This window comes from Haemaphysalis longicornis, unplaced genomic scaffold (assembly GCF_048455015.1).
Source record: "Haemaphysalis longicornis isolate Haplotype H1 unplaced genomic scaffold, Haemaphysalis longicornis Haplotype H1 scaffold_2, whole genome shotgun sequence".
NCBI classification, from domain to species: domain Eukaryota; kingdom Metazoa; phylum Arthropoda; class Arachnida; order Ixodida; family Ixodidae; genus Haemaphysalis; species Haemaphysalis longicornis.
The window spans coordinates 261,179,383-261,202,140 of NW_027526295.1; the positions used below are offsets into that span (position 1 = coordinate 261,179,383).

Consider the following 22,758-nt stretch of genomic DNA (forward strand, 5'->3'; position numbering starts at 1 on the left):
ACACGGGTTGCATATCGTTATCAAATCATTTACCAGAGGATTCGTTCAGCACCAATCCAGCAGAAGCGGTGGAGCGACCCAACGCAAAACGTGTATGTGTGTACAAAACGAGTATAGTCCCAGTTTCGCACCTGCCTAAGCAATGGAGATGATGACCTTTGGACATCGTGCTATATTCGGCCGGCCTCCCTCAGCAACGCGCAGTACACGTATGCAGTTCTAGGTGGCCGCAACGGGACAGGCAGCGTGCATCCGACGTGAGAAGGCGCCTTGTCGTGCGCTCCTACTGTTCCAGCTAGTTCCGCAATGCAACCACCCAAGAGGAATACCATATCCTCTAGGCAACCTTGTTGCTGCTGTTCTTGTTGCGAAATATTATTGAGTAGAAGTGAGAGAGGAGGAGGATAAAAGAGTTCTGAGTTAGACAGCTTTGGAAGCGTCTTTTTTTTTTTTTTTCCCCACATCATGGCCACTGTGGGGTATCGCAAGTTCTGCGCCTGGACCGGAGCGAAAAAGCATCCGTGCAGTATTACAGCAACGTGTATTTTGGGGAGATACGTTGCGAACTTCTAGAACCGTAACAGTTTCCCCGGCACTGTGCATGATGCCGACGCGCTGAAATTCCGCAAGCGGACACGTCGCTTAGGAGCCGCGAGCAGGCTCGTTAAAACCTCTCGTGTTTACGGCTGCCGTCATCAAAGCAGTTCAGTCACGGGGGCTTCTGCGTGGGTACAACAGACTTATTGGCCGGGATAGTGCGAGGTTTCCCGGGAAACACTTTCTCTTTATGACCGTGTGCCGTACGCGTGGTGGCGGCCTTTGTGGGGCAGCGCCTCATGCGGGGCACGGGGTCATGGATTCGGCGCTTCGCGTGGCGAGGCAGATAGGAGGAGGAGGAGAGCTGAATCTGCCGGTTGCGTGCCGGCAGTCGTCGTCACTTCCGGCGGCGCATCGATCCGTCGTCTGGTCTTAGCGCCGCCAGGATGACCCAGTTTCCTCCCTTGGCCCTGACATCCGGGCCGGACAGTCTTTTTTTCCCCCTGTCTTCGAATTTGACGTCTGCTTGGCTTCCCGCCTGTGCGTAATTCCATTCATTCGGCTGTCTTTGTCAGTTCCTGCGCCGCCTCTTCTTTCTTTTGCATCTCGCCATCCCGCACAACCCTTCCAGCCTTCTTCCTGCTGCACCGTCCCCTCTCGAACTCCCGGAAGCGTTAGCATGCCCAGATATTGAAATTCCTTCTCGTCGTAGAATTTTATGTATGCCTGGATCCAAACAACAAAATAATGACTGTACGTACGTCCGTACATCACGACGTACCGTTATGGCCCGCTCCTCACTGATCGGGAAGACGGGAACGGGGGCGGAGGGAGAGAGGGGGTAAGAAAGAGGTATGAAATGAATGCATTTCGTCAACACAAACCTGATACACAACCTTAATTTCGCAGCTAACGCGGACACCACCGCATCAATCGCATTGCTTTCTATGCCTCACAGATGGCGTCGACGGCCGAGGAAAACACTGCAGGAAAGCCAACTTTACACAGTGGGTTTCACTAAGGGTGCATCAATCGTACACCACGTAACAATACAAGGAGATGTGTTTGCACACCTAACGGACCTCTCGTAATACGCGGAATGTAGCTTGGCAGTACACACGGTTAGCGATGATGGTGATCGTGAAGTCCATTCTCTAAGCAGAGTTGGACTTTGGCTTTAGGCTTTGGTAATGTCCAAAGCCATTGGACATTACCAAAGGCAAAGGACTTTGGCATTGGACTTTGGCAGTTTGGGTTTTGGACTTTGGGATTTTTTACTTTGGCCTTGACTCAGGTTGCATGGGCGAGAGCTTCGAGCTTTAACCGTCTTAAGAAACGGGCTTTGATATTTTATTTCCCGCTTACTAAAAGCGGAAATTTCCGCTCACGCATACGCATTCACTGTCATGTTTGGCTATGCGTGCGTGCAAGAGAATAAGCGAAGCGCGATGCAGGGAGATCTCTGTCAGCACTCGTGAAGAATCCGCATGGCTTTTGCTGAGCCAGTGTCTCGGTGGTCGTGGCATTTTTCTGCCACCGGTTCGATTCCAGCACCGGTGGCAAGTTGTTGTAAGGGCCCGCAAGATTACTTGGGTCGTCCGCAGGTGCCGTCCATAACCCGGGCACACTCCGCACAAATTACTACATAGAGCGTCATTTACCTGTCCCGAGTGTGCGATCGTTCTCGTCCGTGTGACCGTGCTCGCCGTGTAATTTTATTGCGATAGTATTGCGTTACTCTCCATAGTTTCTATGGAGTGAGTGCGTGCAATGTACCCTTCCCACTCTGCGTGCTCGCGTGTCTGTCTCTGTGCCGCTAATATCTAACAGTGGTAGCTGCAACTAGTTCATTTTAAGGGAGCCTACAGCAGCCGTCTGCGCGAAGAGTGTTGTTGCTCGTTCTGAGTTCCGTCGTCGTTGTCTCCAGGCGCGTACACGAGGCCATCGAAGGAATGCCACCTCATGCGTTTGGGGCGAGAAGCGTTCGCGCCGGTTTGCGAACGGATTCGTGGTGCGTATGTCCGTATGTCGTGTCAGCGAGAGCCGTGCGAGGTGCTATGTGTGAGGCTCGGGGTGGTGGGAAGGAATCTCGATGCGCGCTGAGTTCTTGTCGGGCGTGGACGTGTGTGGCTGTGGTACCGGAGCGAGGTGCGTGTGTGTACAGCCTTTGTCCAAGGTATCCAGCCCACCTCGCTCGGGGCCGGAACGGCTGCTAAGCGGAGTGGCGATCGGCAATCGTCGCGCTCGTTGGCTCCCGCGGGGCAGAGGCTCGTAACTCCGACGACACCAAAGTTTTGTTAGGGTAAAACACACAAGCGGAAAAGGACCCGTATGCGCACGCGCCTCCCGCTCCAAAAACCGTGCCACTTCGGAAACCTGATTGCTCGGACGCACATGCAGTGACCCTCACGTGCAGTGCTAGTCGGCGTGCTCTGCTGCGGGGAAACTTTCAAGGCTCAGTGGCTCAATGAACGTGTGACTTTTCGGCATTTCGATGCACCGTGTACAGAGAGCAATTGTGCGAAGGAAATTTTGACATCCACCTGAAATGCTGCATTTCAGGTACGAGTACAAAGCCGACCTTTGTAGCCGTGCGGCTGCATTTCAGGGTGTTGTCAAAATTTCCTTCGCAGAAACTTACCCCGCCTTGGGGATTTCCCCTAAATCTGGTCGACAATTCGCTCGACAGACAGTGCGTTTAGAGGAGGCCTTCGTCCCCATCGAGGCACTTCAGATTGCTTCCCAAAAGTCAGATCCCACGACGTCCTCTCTCGCAGTGGAGTTTTACTTCTGAAATACGTTTTCCGAGTGATCCTCCTCCGATACTATCCGTTTTCAGGTCGGGTTCAAAGCGTGTCTCATCATTTTCTTTGATAGGCCGAGATAAGTTGGGTGGCCGCCATTTTTGTGGCCGCCATTGTTGTTCCCGTCTTTGCCAACGCGGGTGGAGCCAAGTCATCAGTGTCCGTACGGGTGGGGCGCACTCGCCGTCCGCGTGTAGCGTTTCTGGCGACTGGCTCGCGTCGTAATTATACTGTTAGTAGCGCTGCGCATCGCAGGAGCCTTGGAGAGGTTGAAGGGCAGCGAGTGCGCTTCCTTCCGTGCAGGCAGCTGCTCGGTGCGAGGAGGCATTCGTGTGCCAGGGAGGTGTTGCAGCCGACCTTTCCTCTCTGTGCAGGCCAGGTCGTCGGGGGCATGGACAGCCCGTTGCGGACGTGAAGGCGGAGACGAAGGTAAGGGCAGACGGCCAGCGGTGCGCGCACCCACCTAGGACGGGTTGCGGTTGAACAGGTGAATGAAAAAATAAACGCAATAAACAAGCTTTGATTGTGAAGCTTTGTTGAGATTGTTGCGTTGACTACTGTATTTAACCGCGTTTTGTAACGCGCAATTGGTTTTAAATGGTAGTGCTTTTTAAACTTGCCGTGGGTTTATAGTGCCCTAGTCTTACGCGTCCTAATTTGCAGCTGCGAATTTCGTGCCTGCTAAGGGAAAAAATGACGCGCGATCGTTTTGATTGATGCGGTGGGGTCAGCGCCAGCAGTGCGACTTTGCTTGTGTGATATAGGTATTTTTGTTGGCGGACTGAATTCACGTGTCCCCCTCTCACCTCCTCCCCTCCATCCACCCTCATCGGCCACCCTGTCCGATTTGTTTGTTTGTTTATTTATTTTTGTAAATGACACTACTATTGCTAGCGCAGTAAAATCAGCTCCGCCGTAGCGTTGTTCTGTTCATCTGTGCGCGACACGCCGTTGTGACGCCGTCACGCCCGCCAAGTTGTCGGCTGGAGCGCGAGCGCTTTTGCGACCTGCCACTTTTCGTGCAACCCCGTCAAGAGCTGCCGCGCATTGTCTGGCGCTGGATGGCGACATGTCCTTGTGATGGCTGCACTGACGTCCCCCGGGTGCGGTCTTCTGTACGCGGTGACACGGCAGATGTACGAGTGTCCTGCACTGCACATCCACACTCGAATGTTTCGCCTTCTCAAAGCGCACAGTGGTCGAGCTCGTGAGCCCTCGATTGATACAAAGCACGTGCACGCACGCGATTCAAAAGGCTGCGCGGCGAAGCAACTTGAAGGCTGAACTACACTTTACAGCGCGGAAAGTTAATTAATTATTTGATTAGTTAGTGCAAGTTCAGAGCCTTTGTTTATCTGTAATTAGCGGTAGAAAGCGCCGTGCGCCAAAGGTGCTTAAATGTTGTGATATTGACTTTTCGTTTGTTCGCGCACCCCGTGGACTTGCCAATGTGACGTCACAACTGACATCAGCTCTTCGATTTACAGTCTCGTACTCACGGCGGATAGTCCGCAGGTAGTCCGGGGATTCCCCGAAGCCACAAGATTGCATGGGAAAATCCAATTTCGTACCTACTGCTTCTCGGGGAGTCCGCGGTAAGTCCAGGACCGCGACTTACCGCGGACTCCCCGAGAAGCAGTCCGGCATTCGATTTTCCCATATATTCCTATGGCTTGGCCCTTGGGGGAATCCTCGGACTGCCCGCGGGCTATCTGTGGTAAGTTCGAGACCGTAATAAATCTGTAAATCGAAGAGCCCCAATAAATCGGCAGGGAGGATGGCGCAAAACGGCAGTACGGATGTACTTTTCTCGTTAAAAATGCGTGTAATTTGGCCGGGAAAACTCGGAACACGAACTGAACAGTGTAAAATTTTGTCTGGTAAGATCATTAGACAGTGGGGCTCTAGGTCATTGGACAGTGGGGCTCTTTGATTTACAGTCTCGGACTCGCCGCGGACTTCCCGAGAAACAGTCCGGCGTTCGATTTTCCCATGTATCCCTATGGCTTTGGGGAATCCTCGGACTACCCGCGGACTATCCGCGGTGAGTCCGAGACTGTAAATCGGAAGATCCCCAGTGTATCAGCAGCAAGATCATCAGCCGAGAGCTAGGCAACCAAAGAGGCGAGGTCCAGCACGTGCTTAGCATCCTGGAACGCCAGCGGCCGAAAGCGGCGCCCCCACGGGTTTGACGCGAGTAGGTTGCTGCTCCGGGACTCCGAGCACGCTAGTGTCTCGCTTTAATTCCCCTACCCCTTCCCCCCTTTATGCCGGATCGTCAATAAAGTTGTTTCACTCACTCACCAGTGTGTGAGGTGCTCGTCAGATTCCGCGCATTTCTGGCGGAGGATGTGCCAACATGAGTGAAACACGACCGATCGAGTTTGGAAGCTATTTGTTAACCTCGCTGTGCAAATGCGAATTTATCCGGGTTTCGAGATAGCTTGGTTTATAGAGCCTGCCTCGGTCCTTTACTCTGCTCGCGTTACGCACAGTTGAACTCCCGCCATTTTTTTTTTTTCCCTCCCCTTGTTTGGATGACGAACTTGCAGATACGCCCAGAGCTGTGGGACTCCGCGGAAGTGGCTGTCCCCGTCGCCGGCATTTGTGGCGATGATCTTCGAAGCGCTCGTTTCGATGCTCGCGACCGTAACCAGGCACGCTTGCGAGTGTAGTTGGGCGGCGCGCCGTCTCCTGCGCGAACAGGGCGCGTTCCGAACCGCCCCTGCTCCCGTCGTGTTCCGCGAGGCCTTGGTGTGTATTTTCTGCGTTCTCCGCGCGGGGTATTTCGAGGGCGGCCTTGCGCCCCAAGCTTCCCCTTTGGAGCTCCTCCGACGCTTCCGTCTTGCAGAGAAAACGTGTCCCTTCTCTTCCCTCCTGCCTCGCTTTTTCACGTCTGGCCTGGGGCTTGCCCTGCAGCGAAAGCATTTATTATGAGCGAACACCCGCATTTTTTTTTTTTTCGGCGTCGCCTTTCTAACTTCGGCTTTTTGAAACGGGAGTGCATGCGTTCAGGGACGAGTACTATCTCTTGTAGTGTACATAATATGCAGATTTCGAATTATTTTTAGTGCCTTTTGCTAGGAATATTGCGCTGATTTTAGTTTTAAAACTCGAGGGAGTAAATCAAACGAATGCATCTCGGGTCAGTGCTAAATAGCAGAAATGTTGCGAACTGTACTGCGCGTCGGCATGGGAGTGTGGCGGCTGCTCCAATTAATTGTCATCCCCCCCCCCCCCTTCCCCTCCCACACACAGATGTGAAAAGGCAGCTAGTAACGCACCATATCATAAGCTTGCTCTGTTACAAGTTCCCTTGGTTGTGTCACATGGGTATTGATGTAATGCCAATTTTCTGAGGAATAATCTCCCAGAATAACCTCCAGGCATATTACTGGGGAGTCTACTATTATTATTCAAGAGTACCTTACAGGCCCTTGTGTAGGGAATTGAGTAAGAAGGGGCAGACAAAGGAAAGTGCAAGTTTTACCGCAATACACAGCTAGAAGTAAGGTGTAAAGGTGCATATAAAAAAATACTAAAAACAAGGAACAGCCAAACAATACGAGATGCATAAACCCGCATATCGCGTCACGACCACGAAAAATACAGTTGGCTACAGACTACACAATTGGTTATGCCTTTAAAACAAAACAAAGTACAGCTGCTTGCAGCGAGCGAATGCTCTTATCATGATCATCTCCACACACCCCCTCCCCCATTTTCTCTTCCACTTTTTTTGGTAAAAATGCAAACACTTCCTTTTAGCTTTGATGTGTGCTGGCTTGCTTGCAGCAAAGTGGTAATTGGGCTAGTCAGTTTGTTGATTGTTAGGGTGCAGCAAGCAGAACAGTTTCAGAGACACAACACAACTGCCATTCGCTAACGGCTTGTAAGTAAAGCCTCATTACAAGAGACACTCAGGGGTCCTGAGAAACATGTTGTAACCAAGATCTCTTGTATGCGATGTTGTCAATATTGGGAACATAGAAAAACCAACCAAACAGATATCACTCAAATGTCTCCTTATAGCCAAGTTTCTCTTGTGACAGTGTCACTTGTAATGAGGTTAGTAGTAATGACAGTCGGACAAATTTGTGAAACTTTGAAGGCCAGCCAAAGAAGATAGGACAAGGGAAGTGGTCCCTAGTGCTTTTTGTCCTTCTCCAGTTTTCTTTGTGCTGGCCTTCAAAACACACTTTTATATAAAAAGGTTTTATTATGCATTTGTTCTCAATTCAAAGTCTGGTGCAGCTAAGCAAAGGCTTGAGTTTACCTATTATGTCTGCTGTGGGTATGGAAAGCGAGAGCACTTTTGTGGATGCCAGGGTCTATTGGACTACTACCCGCGATTTGACGCTGTGGGGTCCTTCTCCGTTGCTGTGCAGGGCCAGTGGACAAACAGCCGTTTTGTGGCAGCTGAGAAGAAATGGCCTTTGCGGGGCTCAAGAAACAGATCAACAAGGCCAATCAGGTTTGGCACTTTTCTTTTCCTTCGAACTGAATATTTCAGCATAGATGGAAGTGCCTTTTATTCTGCAGACATATTGCGCTAGCAGCAGGACAAGCTATTCATTCATTTTTTGCACATGTAGTTTTCACCCAGCAACAGCTGCAGTAGTACTTGACAAATTCCCTCGATGTTGCTTTTTTGAGACTCAGTATGACGCTATTTTTATCACAGAAGTTTGAGTGTGGCATTTATTAGCATCTAGTTCCTTTTTTTTTTTTTTCATTCTATACTCCGTTTCATACATCAAGTGCAAGTGCAACGCTGTGAAGGCTATACAAGTAGTCCGCAAAGAAAGAAGGTGTATCGCTCCGCGCAGTTATGTAGCCATGTAGTCTAACGCATCGCTCTGGAGAAAAGACGCTGAATTTTTAAGTACATGGGTTTGAAACCGCGTTCCGAGGTTTTTTTTTAAATTTTTTATCACGTCTTCTGCGAGTTCAATTATAAATCTTATTTCGTTCCCAGTAACGTAAACACTACGCGCATGCGGAAATGAACTGCACGTATGGGTTCATTGGATGCATGCCGTGCTCATTTTTGCGGGCCGAAGCAAGCTCGCACCGATGTTTGACCAGCAATGGCGATTTTGTCGCGATTCTGCAGCATTGTCAGTTTACCTTGTTGATTCCAGCGAGAATTTTGTGTAAGAAAAACACGTTAATTCATTGATTAGTTAGCACAGCTGCTCCAACCAGTGTGAATTACCAACAGGTGCTCACTTTCAACTTTCATTTTCGCCGTTGCCCTGATGATACACTTCTTTCTGTGCCTCTCTTAAAACACTCAGCATGTTATTGATTATACCGGGCCGCCAGCAGAGCAACGGGTTCAGTTTTTGCCGAAACAATTTGAAACCGACTTTGGCACTGCACTGTGGAGTAGCCCGAAGCACTTGGTGCAAATAACGTATCATTTGGTATTCATGGGAAAGGGCCAGAAAACAGAATAAGGTGGTTTTCGTGAAGTTCGGCAAGTCGTCATCTTCGTTGACAGCCTTTCGCACACTGTCCAGTGTCGGGATCTCCCTCTTGGCGTACATGCTCTGCACTTTCAGACGGATGGCATGGACTGTGAAGCTGTCATGCTTGACGGTTCGCATGCTTGATATCGTCACGTCGCGAGGTCTTCTCTTTGGAGACACCAAATTCCCACGCAGACACTCCGCCTTCAATTTCACCACGGTACGGGGAGATACTCCGGGGTTCTTGCTCACAACACTGAGTACTTCCTGCACACATTTCGCCGGGAAACGCATCCTGGTACGGGCGTACACATTTGCAATTACTCGCTTGGCGTTTTTTTGTCAACTTTGATGTGCAAACCCTCGAAAAAATGCGTACAGGAGGCGGGGTCGAAGTCCGAGAGCTGGACGCTATTTTTTCAACGCGGCCTCAAAGAGTAAACAAAAAACGGCGTTCAAGGTTGCGCGGAGAGCGAAAACCTGATACGAAAGCGACAAACATAAAATACAAACTCACATATTTCGATCGTTTGTCCGGCAACACGGGCGTTTTTTGTCAAGCTGATGATAAATATCTATGCTTTAAGGTTGCCGGCGAAGCATTTATTGTTTCTGGCTCACCGCAAGCAACCCACTACTTTTTGTCGCGGAAGCACAGAGCACAAACAAGAGCGCTAGCTTTGACAGCGTTGCACTTGATGTATGAAACGAAGTATAGTTATTCATTTTCAGTTCAAAATCATATTTAAATGTGTCAGTGGAGGAAAGGCTGAATGTGTTTTAGCCACCTGCATTTAACACGTTTAAACATTGTTAATATTTGCCACTTTATTTGTCTTTCTTTTATTCAAGTTGAGTTACCTTATATTGCCCATATTTAAATTTTGATACCTATCTAACACAAGCTTGTGTAGGATTTTTAGGCATCGTGACAATCCAAGAACTAAGCAGAACAAAAGGGAATGTTTTTACCTGGCTGTGACGGATTTCATGGGGCAACCTTTGTTTGGTTGACTCGTGGCTGGTTTTAGCAAGAAACCCTATCTTGTTCATGGCTTTCAAAATGCATTGTCCTTGTACAGTCACCACAAGAGCTTTAGATATGGTGGCAGTCATTTGACGTTGTGGCTTTTTTAAGATTGCATGTTGACTGTGTCTTTCACCAGGATTTTTTGTGTTTATTTCTTTTTCCTCTCTGGCTCTAAACCGGCACTTATCTGTACTGTATGAGATGTGCTTTGTTGCTTGTGTTCCAGTATGTCAGCGAAAAGATTGGAGGGGCGGAGGGTACGAAGTTCACGGAGGAGTACATGGAAATGGAGAGGGTGAGATGTCTTAATTTTTTTTCTCTAAAAAGGCCACGAAATGGAAAAAACTTGGCTGGTTGCTGACTGTGTTAGACACATGTCAGAGTCTTGGCACTGTCTTGGTTCTGCAAGGCAGAGTAAAGGAGCGTCAGGTGGGGAGGGTGCGTAGTAGCAGTGTACGCAGTGTACAGTGTGCTGGGCCGCGAACTGCCAGTGCTTATGTCCTTTGCGGGTTGCGACTGCACAAGCCCAGTCAGCCAGCTAACTTCTTAGTGATCGTGACTTCCTGAGCTGGTAAAACTGCAGAACAGAGCGAATGAGCACAACACCGCATCATTTTCAAACACTGGAGGTATTAGCAGCCCCTTGTTCGCTTCCTTGGCTTTCGGACAAACGCGATTAGCCTGCCAACTGTCATTAGAAAGCTGGAAGTAGTAATCAGCTGCTTGCGGCCGCTTCCATCTGTGGTAGTGAATGTGCTGTCGAAACATGATGAATTTTTCTACTTTAAACAATCATAACTCTAAAAGCAAGTTTTATCGAATAAATTGGGTTTGGGAAGCTATGTATGAATGACTGCTTTCGTTAACTGCTCTGTGAGGTTTAAATGCAATGCCTGTGACACAGATTAAGATGATTAAATGCAATGTTTTCGCCTTACCCTATACCCAGATCTTCTCCTGTTCTTGTGTGCTCAAACAATCTCGTGTTGCAAATGAAATGCTGCATTACAAGGTCTTACTGGGGCATAGCCCGGTCACTAAAGCATATGACCCAATGATCCAGTAATCAAAGCAGGTGAGAGCACCAGGGTGGCGCCACACTGTATAGCGCGAGGGTAAAGTTGTGTAGCAATGCTTATTTGCAGTGCCATGTATCTTGCACTCCACGAGAGAGGGTCTGTTACAGAACAGCTCAGGGAACAGAGTCGGCTCTCCTGTATTACCTTGTTCTATAGTCCCTCGAAAGCCACAGTCGGCCTCATTTTTTTGTCGTGCTTGCTGAGCCTGCATGATGAGATGACTTTTGTGGTTTTCATAACAAGGGTTCTAAATACTGCTGGCAATGCACATAAATTACCAGGAGCATTTCACGACTTGAGAAAATCTTTGCTTTACTATTCAGAACACTGACAGTGCAATTTTCTGCTTCTTTCGTTATGCAGAAAATAGACCTCACCAGCGAGTTAGTGGAAGAGCTGATTGTGAAGACCAAAGAATACCTTCAACCCAACCCAGGTACCCTTCTTGTGAATATACTTTCTCATTGCACAGTCTTGTGAAATGTGTAGGGACATCATCGATACCGTGTGCTGCATGCCGGGATGTTGCGGGGAAACTAAACCAGGGCATGGCCCCGCTGTCAATCATCATCATCATCATCAGTGTCAGGTAGTGCCATCTATGAAATTACCGGAGAGACTTACTTACCGGAGCTCCCTCTTTAACTTGCGTTTTGAATCCGAGTGGCGCCATCTGTCGAAGTGCCGGCAAGGTGCATTTTTCGATTAACAATATCTTAACTAATTCTTTACTTACCCGTTTACGTGACTGACGACTAGAGGCCGGAACTTTAGGCAAAATGCCTATTTTTTCCTTGATTCTGTATTAAGCCTATTTAACATATCACCATAAACCAAGGGAAAGGGAGCATTTTAAGCAATACAGTCGAACACGGATATATCGAACACGGGTATATCGAATTATTGTCTATATCGAACTCGTAAATTATCCCCTTGAAAATTCTGTGTAAAAGTATAGGAATTCGTACGTTTATATCGAACCGTATTTTTTCCGACATTGGGTATATCGAACGCCGCGGGAGCTGGAAGGTGCTCTTAGGCGGTCGCTGCACCCCCGATTGAGGTTGAGGAGGATGTGGAGGAATGCGCGGGCATGGCGAAGACTCTCTCGCGGAACTAACCCCCCCTACCGGAACGAATTCGCGCTTGCCCAGTCAGGCCCCGCTACCGGCCGCCGTAGCGTTAGCAGACGGAGCCCGGTATGCTAAACCTCTTTAGGCACACAAGCCCGAACGCTCGGAAAATGTGACAGTGCGAGGTAGGGATGCCCCGACTGCGCACGTTCTTTTTTTTTAAGGATGCGTACGTTCCCTGGCTTGCCAAAAAAGAGTTTTTTTTTCTCTCTCTCTGGGTCTGTCTTCCCCGGATATCGTCTCGGGAAAGGGAAGAGGGAACGAAGGCGCTGACGGGCTCCTCCTTCTTTTGCATTTTGCTGCTGTTGCTGCTGTTGGGCGAGTTTTCCCGCACCTTTCGGAGATCACTGTTTCTCTCGGAGATGACCATCGCGAGCGCTTTGTTGGAGTCGGTTCAGAGAGCCTTCGAATTGTTACCTTCAAAGTTCTTGTGGTACGTGCGCGCTGTTCTTCTTTTGCGTGCGTGTTGTGCATGGTGTGCGAAGGCGCAGCGTACTGCTGGAATTTTCTAGTTGTGCAGCCTCGAGAAGATCGAGACCAGCGTCTTTAATTTTATTTCCAGGACGAAGAAGCAGGACAAGATCAGCGATTTTTTTTTTTCACGGAATTAAAGCGTCCTGTTGCGTCATGAGTGCGGAATTAGTTGTTATTCTTGAATGTGGCGATCGGTAAGTGATCGTCCGCCATAGGTGAGGTCCCAGAGCCCATATTTTTTATATCGAATTTTTCATATATCGAACTAATTCGCGATCCCCTTGGAGTTCGATATATCCGTGTTCGACTGTAGTTTATTGTGCCTATAAGTGCCTATTTTGACTAATTGGCATTTTAGCACTTATTGTGACCATATGGGCCTATATGGTCTTTTTAGTGCCTGAAAATTTTTTTGTGTTATATATGCCTTTTGGGGGGGGGGGGGGGGGGGGTGTTCAATGGCCTGCATGAACTGTTCTCGCTTCTGCAAGAACTCTTCTCGTGTTTGCCACGCGCCGTTTGCAAGAAAAATCCGCGGATTTGGTCCACGGATTTTATTTTCACAGCAGAGGCTGTGAAAATAAAATTGCTACCCCATCTGGTGGCCCTTTTACATTTCACAACGTTTAGGAGTGAAACGTATTGTTTGACTTGTTTGTTTTCGACCAGGGCAATTTTTCTTGCAGTTCTCTGAGAGTTGCTGCAGAAATCTTTCTTTTGTAGCCATGCGGCTGCATTTCTGAGGCTATTGTTATTGCTTTCGTGCCTTCTTGAGTGGGGCATAAATCATAGGTCTCGTGGCAGCATTAGCTTGCGTAAACTGTTGTTGTAATGACTGCTATTAACAAACGGCACAAAACAGCCCATTGAAATGCGAGCAGTGGGTGGGGGTCTCTCGTCTGCACTGGGTGTTGCTGTGCCAGCTGGGTCTCCCGTCTGGGTCTCCGGTGGTGATTGCTTCCCGTCAATTGCAGCGTCCCGAGCAAAGCTGATGGTAAGCACGAAACTCCGAGGCACGGGCAAGACTCATGCATATCCTCAGCCGGAGGGAGTGCTCGGGGAGTCCATGGTCAAGTACGGCACCGACCTGGGGGAGGAGAGCCCCTTTGGTCAGTCCCCCTCCTCTTTCTACTCCTCCTCCTCCTCCCTGTTATAGGGGTCGTGGTTAGCGACCGATGGCCGCCTCCTTGCAGGTCAGAGCCTGCTGGAAGCTGGGGAAGCGCTGAAGCAGCTGGCCGACATCAAGTATGCCCTGGAGGATAACGTAAAGCAGAACTTTCTTGAGCCCCTGACCCAACTCCAGAACAAGGACCTCAAGGATGTGCTGGTACGGCTCCATGGCGTGCCCTCAACACAGGATCCACAATGCCGCACGTGACTCTTATTACACATGTATGGCTGTGGGCATGCAGGCACAACATAAAGCATCAGTTGCGTTGGCTCTGTAAAAGCCACGTTGACGGTCAACATAAGCTTTTGTTTGCGAGGCGCAAAGTATTTTTTCATTTAAAACCAACTTTCGCTATTGAATAACGTATAATTGCAGTTACAATCTTGCTCTTATTGGGGTTATTTCTTCTTTACTTTCCCTTTGAGCTGCACTTTCTCACTTTCAAGGTAGCACCTGATTTTCACCCCGCCCCCTCCAAATTAAAGGAGAAAATTTATAGGAAAACAAGGAAATTTTTAGGGGAACTAATTCACTAGCATGTGCTGATCATTGAGGTGTTTGCAGCACAGCTTTTTGTGGCCTAATTATTTTAAGGCTGCCCTTGCACTTAGAAAAAAGGGGTCGAGCGTGCTGAGCAGGTGCAACAAATCTGGTGGGTTAGTGCATGTGTTCCAAAGGAAGGCTCTGGGGTGACTTATTGCCGGATGTCTGCGTGTTGCATAAAAGATTAACGTATTGTTTTGTGTGGTTTTGCAGCATCATCGCAAGAAATTGCAGGGCCGACGTCTGGACTATGACTGCAAAAAGCGGAAACAGATAAAAGGTGGGCAGGGCACGGGAAGGTGGTTGCCAGAGCGGCCCTACTCCGTACTGTTTCTTGTCTTGTCTTGTCCTCTAAGCACAGCTGTGCTGTTCAATCCTATGTAGTTCTTTCTTCTGTTCTCAGCACATGTGCTGAGTGAGTTTGTATTTCCCATTGGCCACAGGTGGTCATATGACCGAAGAAGAGATTAAGCTCGCCGAGGACAAGTTTGAAGAGTCTTTTAACTTGGCCTCAATGGGGATGTTCAACCTTCTTGAAAATGACGTAAGTTGGGCCTTTCTGCACGAAATTAGCAGGCTTCTCTGCCCAAATTGAAAGGGACCAAACGTACAAGATTACCCTGTTGTACCCTCTTGTCCCAAGCCTCCAGTGAAGGGCATGAAGTTGACGAAAAGCACAAACAACTTATTCCGAAGTGGGAGTTGTTGAGTATGATGGGAACCCATGATCACCAGAAACAAGGGCACGATTGTAATATAGTGCTCGTAAAGTGGGTTACGTCTCCCTTATCACACCGGTAACCATGGGAGGTGCCGGTAATTGGAAGAGGACCGATTTCCCGCTTTGCAGGTTGAGCAGATCTCCCAGCTGGCTGCCCTAGCAGAGGCCTTCTGCGAATACCACCAGCAGTGTGCAGAGGTGCTCCAAGGGCTGACCGAACGGTTGCTCGAACAGTGAGTGCCCTCTCCATTTCTGCACAGGCCAGAAGGTCAGCAAAGGGACACGAGTCAGGGGGATCACACACAAGGCACTTTATTGTGTGCTAGCTTTACTTTAAAGAACTAGTACCTTGGCTGCTTTTTAATGGCTCCTTAAAGTGTCTGTGAAGTTAGCGTATGATACGCTGTCGTTATGCCCTGTTGCAAAAGTTCGGGGGGAGCAGACTTTAAGCTAGGCTGGCCTGTCAAAATGGATATGCGGAGCTATTAAAATTGCTATTAAAATGCTGTTACAATTGTTATTGCTAATAATATTGCTTAAAAGTGATTATGTTTAAAGCCAAGAATTCTTTTTGTAGGAAGAGGTTTCTGCATATGGCATAGTATTTGCTTTATCTGAAGCGTAGTATTCTTAAATGCTAACTATAAGATATTAATGTGAGGGCATTTGAAGTCGTGCTTTTCAAGTGGCGGTGAATGTGACCACGGGTGGCGCTGCGAAGCGCGCCTCCATGACGTCGGCTTAGGGATTCTCGCATTTGTCGTCTGCTTCACTCGGGCTCGCTCTCTCTGCTGCTTCTTTGCACTCGGTTGACGTCTGATGGTTGTCCGCACCAGATTTTGCGTGCGCGTAACTTTTTATCATGATGATAGCCTTAAAATCGCATACACTAGCTCAAAGTGTGATTTAAAGGAGGAGTTTTTGATGCCGCTACGGAAGAAACATTGACGGCGTCACCCCGTTCCTTGCGAAGCCGGTGCTGTGCGGAGCTCGAAGAGTCGGAGCTAGGCGTCAGCTTCTGCATTAAACAATCTTTCGAACAAAGGGAGCAGCCAGCTGCTAGTAACCAACAACAGAGAGAATACAAGACCAAAGCAAATTCCTGGCCTTTGGAGCTGTCGGCTTTGGCAGAAGGCATTCCGATTCCCGGTTATCATATGTAAGGTGAAACAGTTTTTGCAACCTTGCTGAACGCTCGAAAGTATTGTATCATATCAATTTACGTTGTCATGGCATGAAAGTGTGCCGCCATGCACTATAGGCTGCAGAAACTGTAGGTTGAGTTCCAAATAACCCACTGTGTTAATTATTGTACAAGCTAGGCGTGTGCTGGTTTTATACCACGCTTCTAACCAGTATGGAGATATATTGAGCAAAACGAGCCACACCTACGGTAAATATACGGTAACACTATTTTTGCTCAGACCTGGACAGATATTTCGGTACATTTTCCACAGCCAAGTCTTCCCAATATTCAGATATGCGTTATAGGAAAACTGCACTCAAGAAGAGGAGGAGGAGGAGGAGGAAACTTAATAATACAATTGAGCTAATTAGTGGGCCGGCTGCTCAGAATAACAGTAATTTTCCTCAATTCATAGAATGCCATCCCAAATAGACCAGGATTTGGTCTTTACACCCGGAAGTGTTGGAAAACGATGAAAAGCATCTTGTAAATATCATCCGTTTCGTTTCTTCTAATATGCAGGCGTATACTATTTATTGCGTTCGTTGGTGAGTATATCAAGCCTTCAACACCGCAATCACGTTATAATCGTTCGGGTTGAGAGTCAGTTCGTTATGATAACGATGGTTGCGTAGAAATACGGAGCACAAAAGCGCCTTCGAGTACTGTGGACAACATTGTCTGGGGTGCGATCGCGATGGCGTAGCGCAAACCTTCTCATTGTATTTGGATGTGAATAAGCAATGCACGCTGCGGATATGCACCTCCTTGAACGCAGCCATAACTAAAGCCAATTTGTGAAGAAAGAATGTGTGCCATACAGCCTGCAGAAAATACCTACACGATCTTTGTGAGCCTCCCAAACATCCCCAAACCTTAGTAGGTAATAAGACGTTTGTGACGGTGCAGAAAAATAATGCGTTGGGCACACACACGCACAAAAAAAACATTCATTTGATACCAGTCAACAACAACGAAAGAAAAGGAAGACATCTGCTTTATTTCCTGCTGTGCCATGCGCATGTAGGGGCCCGCTGCTTGGTACGAAGCATGAGGCTGTTGAGTCGTCCTCTAAGAGCATCTCAAAAGTACTGTAGGGAAGCCTACGCATTTTGAACACTTATCGAGGAGCTCTGAGTGCTGAACCTCGCGAATAAGCTAGAAAGGGCGAGTTACACACAATCTTCTCACCGATGCTCTGAAGAAAGTTGTTCTCGCTCTTTTCGTGCATTGCAAACTTGTGGGGGATACAGCTTGAAATTATCCAGATGTGTCAGAAGGTGGCATGATGATCTTTATTTGCCAAGCTGGTGCAGATGTTAGGGCACCCGCCCGGTGGGGGGCTTCCCTATTCCGGGATACCCTGAGCTCAGCTGTTGGTCCAGAATAACTGAAAATAACTGAATTACTAGAAATGCGCTTTTTAATGCACTAAAGCGTCAAAGCGGGCGATTTTTAGCACAGGCACTGCTGCCCTTCGCAAGCGGAGGGTAGAAGACGACAGCGGCGCGAGTCCCTAAGCCAATGTCAGAGCCAGGGGGCGCCACTCAAACATCTCACCGCCAATAGTTATGTGTGTCTGATGGTAATGGGGTGTTCTAGTATTTCCTTTTCAGTTAGTTAAAATTTCTTGGATGGTTTCTTCTGTAGCGAATTCTTCACCATTTGTGAACATTACTGCGCTTTCCATAAAAATGTCATTTTTAGTGAACTACAAGGCAGGTAACACAAATTTTAGAACAGTGCAAAGCAGAAAATTATTCCACCAGGCGCCAAGGTGGGGACTTCAGCGTTTTCATAGCTAACACTTCTTACTTTTTTTTGAGAGAGGGAGGGGGTAAATTAGCCATTTTGGGTTATTGTGGAGGCATCCATTGTGACCATCACATGAAGTTAAATGACATTTCACAGAATTTTTCAAGAGGTGCATACCATTTCACCCACTGCTTTTGCTGGGTTAGGAATGTTAGGTACCTCGTGAAGGTATTATCAGATATTTGCACAAACGCTGACATCTACTGGCACTTTTGAATGGATTTGTACCATCTATTAAATGTTGTTATATGTAACATGGCAATTAGTTCTGTATACCTCCATGGCTAGTGAAGATGCCCAAATGTGAACTGTTCATAGCCTCTTTTACCCTATAGTAGATAGTAATGCCACATAATAGGCATATTATAGTTTTTTGGCTTGTTGGTGCTGTCTAAAATGCATGTTGGTTTGTGTAAACGATTCAATACAAGACAGGTTTGTATCTGGAGTAAAAGTGGCTGTAATCAGCAGGGATTGAAGTTACTTTTTTTGTTGTTGTTCTTTCAAGGAGCAAAGCTAAAAGCAATTATGAGCCATCTGTAGGGGCCCAGTTGGACGTTACAGAGGGCCAGCTGTCACACTCACCAAGCTGAACTGCGACCTTCGTACGGCACTCGCAGTGTGAACGTGTAGGGAGGGGAAGAAGAGTAGGGGGGTGGCCCTGTAAGAGGCACCCATGGTTGGTCGTGTGCACCCTCGCAGGAAATCGGAGGCGGCCGGGCGCGTGCGGGAGCCGTACGAGCCCAAGAAGCTGTCGGAGCTGAACCTGCCCACCCTGCACGATGATGTGTCGCCCATGGTCGAGTCAGGTGGGGGCTTCTTCAATGGCGAGCCCCATCTAAACTCGGCTCCCACGGGTAAGACTGGTGGTGGCAGCTGCAGCCAGCAGGAAACGCAGGGGCTGGGGCTGTGGCTGGTCTGGCCAGTACCCACACGTGGCGGGGGCTGGCTGCGCCATCAGTGCGCCTTTTGGGCCTGTAGCCATGCCGTGCAGGCGCGTTGCCGCTGCTTCTTGGCCTCTCTCGCCAAGGCATTGGTCGTTCCAACAGCTATGCACTTGATGCTGCATGCACAGGTGCGGATGAAAGTGAATGGAGCATCGGGCATCGGTGCCGCAGTCTGGAAGTTGTGGCTATAGAGTTTCTTGGCAGACTACGGGCCCACCTCTCAAGACTTCAGCCACCGGTGCTTTATTTACTTTTGTCAGTGCCTGTACACACATTGCAGTACACATCTATCACATGGAAGCTAGTGCACGACTTGGGTGCACCTCGGCCAGATTTTTGGCTTAGACACACAACAAAAGGGTCATTTTAATTAAGCTGGGCTTATTGCAATGTTTGGTTTGTGTTTTGTTGTCCTTCGAGTGGATTGTGTTAAGTTGTGCATGAGTTCATGCCCATATGTTGTGTCGGATCAAGGAGTGTGTGTTTGACCATTTTTCTGTTTTCATGCTGCAATCCCATCCATGCATGCATGCATGTTATCTTCTCTTCTCTCCCTCTTTCTCTTTCTCTCTTAAAACAGACAAGCTTTTATCACCATTCCTAGACGAACCGCGTAAGTGCTTCGGTATGTATCCCATTTAGCGGCTTATCCATCTAAAAAAATTACACAGTTGTGGCTTTAGTGCTTAATGTACTCCTGTAGTGGCTTGGTCAGCTGCCAACTCCTCCAGCCTGGTCAGTGTAGTTTGTTTGGTGATGAGCATACGTATTTCGGGGCAGGAATCAGGCTAACGCTCCAAACCACCGCCCTTGATATACGTGTACTACACATCGCATATGCCAGAGCCTGAAGCACTGACCTAGAAGAGCATTTTTTCATGCAATGCCCTTTTTGTGGCACAGACGGACATTGTTTACTTTGAATCAGTGGTAGCTTTAAAGGGGGCTTCGAGACTAACCAAACTAATATAAATGAAAATGTGGATCTGGCAACAGTACTACAGCACAAATAACTGACCAAACTAACAGCATTGGAACAGAGGTCATCATAATGTGGGCTAAATTCCCCCCTCACCGCAGAAAACATCCACAAATCTGCCTCTGCTTCGATTCTGTTCATGTTGCTTTGACATCCAAGGCAAAAAATTGTGGTCGAAGGGGAGGCCTCCCTGCCTCTGTCATAGAGCTTGGCTTTGCATTGCTTGGTTCAAGAAGAAGCCACCTGGAAGGATGCATGCAGAATATAGCCCCATTTCAAGTGCAGAAGCTTTCTTTTTTCTCGGTTGTGCTCTTTCCTCACACCCCTTCTTTCCACCGTTGCTACACTGCTGAATGCATTGCAAATAGACATGATCCTGCAATAAGTCGAGCGTGAGCGCATTTATTTCATAGGCTGGTGCTAATTTAGCAAAATATAATGGGTTTTTCCCTGTTGACTGGCATGCAAGGAGGGACGCTAAAAACGGGGGAGGAATGGACATTTTAAGCCGGCCCAAAATGCTTCGTCAGAGTTGGCCACCAGTAGCAGCAGCATTGCCAGTGTTCAAGGAGGAATTAGAAGCTGCTAGGGTTTACTTGCTGAAGCAACCAATCTGGCTTTGCAATGTTGATAAGGGATCGTGTGGGCCAAGATGAAAGCTGCCCATTTTTCCTGGGGTGTTGAATGTGCGTCCCAAGTTATAGTTTTTGCGAGCCTCAGCGAGTTGCATGCAACTTTGTGTTTGACGCCGATCCTTTTTTTTATCTGTTTCAGTGAGTGTCGTGCTCATAATGAGGTGTTTTTGCTTTGCATGGGGAATGCTGTTTTTAGCACATGGCACAGACTAGCTGCTTCTTGCTTTATGTGAAGTGCCTACTTACAGTGCTGCTGACTGTAACTAATGGCACTTTTTTTTGTTAGGGTTTGCTTTTAATAGAATTAGAAAAGGAATGTTCTCTGTGGCACTTCCTTGACATTAGGCTGCACAGACAGGGAGCGCCTGCGTGGTTTGACAATAGCATAATGTGACCTTGGCCGACCATGACGAGCCGTTGGTGCTACGGCACCCCCAGCAGTTTTCCATTCGGACTGTCAATGCCACCGTTCCCACTGCCCACATCAACTCTGCTCTGCTAATGGGGTATAGCTAGCACCTACTTCGTGTTGCATTCGTTAACTTAGCAGGTGCTGAAAACTGAGCAGAGATCTGAGCTTAAGTTCTGGGGCATCCTAGGTGGTAGTGTAGAGGTTCCTTAAATTGTTTGCCTGTATGATAGAACTTGCATCCCATTTTTATTCACTTTGCACCCATTAAAGGGTGACTGGAAGTCTATATATTGCCATTTCCTTTAAAGGGACCCTGCAACACTTGCCATCGACTACTAGTAATGTATTTTGGGATAAAGTCTATTGTCCCAGAAATCTCCTCCTGCAAGAATTATGAAAATCCGTTCACAATTAACGAAACTACGCGCTATGAGAAATCGCGCATAATCGTTCCCTCTCAACTCGACCGTGGACAACGCGATGAAAGCTGCGCACTCTCTCCCGGACAGGGGGCGGCTCGCGGCGTTCTCTTCGGCGGCCTTCGATATATCACATGCCAGGTAGTTTTCTCCTTTTCTCCGCAACGCGGAGGGGCCTATTTCCGGCCTGGTGCCACAAGAAAGCAGGCATGGGTGCCTTCTCGCAAGTGCGCGCTCGGGCTGGTAGGGCGTTTTTGAAGCAATAAACGTTTGTAGTCGAGTGGTCCCGTTGAAAGGGAAGTACTGAGCTCATCACTCAAACTCCGCGCGCACTCAAAACACAAAAAAATGGCAAAACTGTGCCAACAGGTTCAGGCATAGAAGAGGTTCGTACACAGCGATGACGACGACGGAAATGGGAGAATCTAGCCGCGAAGTTGACCAGTGACTGCCGATCGGGGAGCCATGGCCTATGTGACGTCCCTTAGGCCATGCCAAGGGTTGCATAATGAGGATAACTGAAGAGAGAGCGGTTGGAATTTCCGCGTCTTTCACATCGATTTGCGCGCTCACCGCTTGACGTGCACGTGTAATATTTGGCTCAGGTATTCCTGGCAATGTAATCTAAACGCCGCGCAGGTTTACTTGCACTGCTCAAAGAGTGTTGCAGGGTCCCTTTAAGAGCAATACATGCAAAAAGTCTGGAAACGTAACTAACCAACAGAGTCAAGGCACACAACAGAACGCACCAGGCTTACTGATCCTGTTCGGTGGCTTTCTTGTCCGTGATGTTTTTTGCTTCTGGTTATGTCCCGAGATTACCCTTCCCCTTCATGTGAGGAGCTTATTAAGGTACATTAAGGATGCCTTAAAAAATTTGCACCAACTTGTTTGTCGGAAGATGTTGTGTAATTTTCTAATAACAGAAGTACTTTTGTAGGGAAGCTATGTTAGTTGAAGCACCAGGAATGGGGCAGTTTTCGCACAGTTTAGTCCTGCACCTAAAAAAAAATTAGTTTGCCACAAATTTATTTCCAGCAGCTGAATCCGTGTCAGGATACTTCAGTACCGGTTACCCGAGTTATGTGGGCCCTTTTATCGGCGTCCTGCGTACCTCAGCGGCGTTTACTGTGCTGCTGCTACTAACATTTCGCAAGCGTGGCATCTGGCCTCACGTACCACCGCAAGCATTGAGGAACGAGGTTCATTGGCAGTGCAGTGCTGAGACGGAAAGGCGAAGGCAGTCACCACCAGCCTTACTCTCCCTTTACTTGTGCTGCGCATTTCTCCCATGTGTTGCCTCTGTCCGCCACTAATGCCTGCACGTACCTTCCCCCCCCAACCATTGCGGAAGCAGACAGTTGTGGGTTGTCCCCTATGTTTCCTCTCAAATCTCTGG

At 48.3% G+C, this 22,758-nt stretch overlaps 1 protein-coding gene across 10 annotated transcripts in view; it reads left to right on the top strand.

Moving 5' to 3' along the window:
* The window catches only part of Endoa (SH3 domain containing GRB2 like, endophilin-A), a 45,711-nt gene that overhangs the window by 15,624 nt on the left and 7,329 nt on the right, over window positions 1-22,758 (top strand). For 4 of the 10 annotated variants that reach the window (XM_077700367.1, XM_077700371.1, XM_077700374.1 and 1 more), the window contains exons 2-11: window positions 3,645-3,770; window positions 7,730-7,815; window positions 10,072-10,140; window positions 11,288-11,360; window positions 13,506-13,640; window positions 13,725-13,858; window positions 14,459-14,525; window positions 14,689-14,789; window positions 15,096-15,199; window positions 18,670-18,824. In XM_077700367.1, the coding sequence (XP_077556493.1) occupies window positions 7,771-7,815; window positions 10,072-10,140; window positions 11,288-11,360; window positions 13,506-13,640; window positions 13,725-13,858; window positions 14,459-14,525; window positions 14,689-14,789; window positions 15,096-15,199; window positions 18,670-18,824 (883 nt within the window). In that variant the 5' untranslated portion in view covers window positions 3,645-3,770; window positions 7,730-7,770. The remainder of the gene's footprint in view (window positions 1-3,644; window positions 3,771-7,729; window positions 7,816-10,071; window positions 10,141-11,287; window positions 11,361-13,505; window positions 13,641-13,724; window positions 13,859-14,458; window positions 14,526-14,688; window positions 14,790-15,095; window positions 15,200-18,669; window positions 18,825-22,758) is intronic. The other 6 variants (XM_077700372.1, XM_077700373.1, XM_077700376.1 and 3 more) reach the window with 3 other exon arrangements.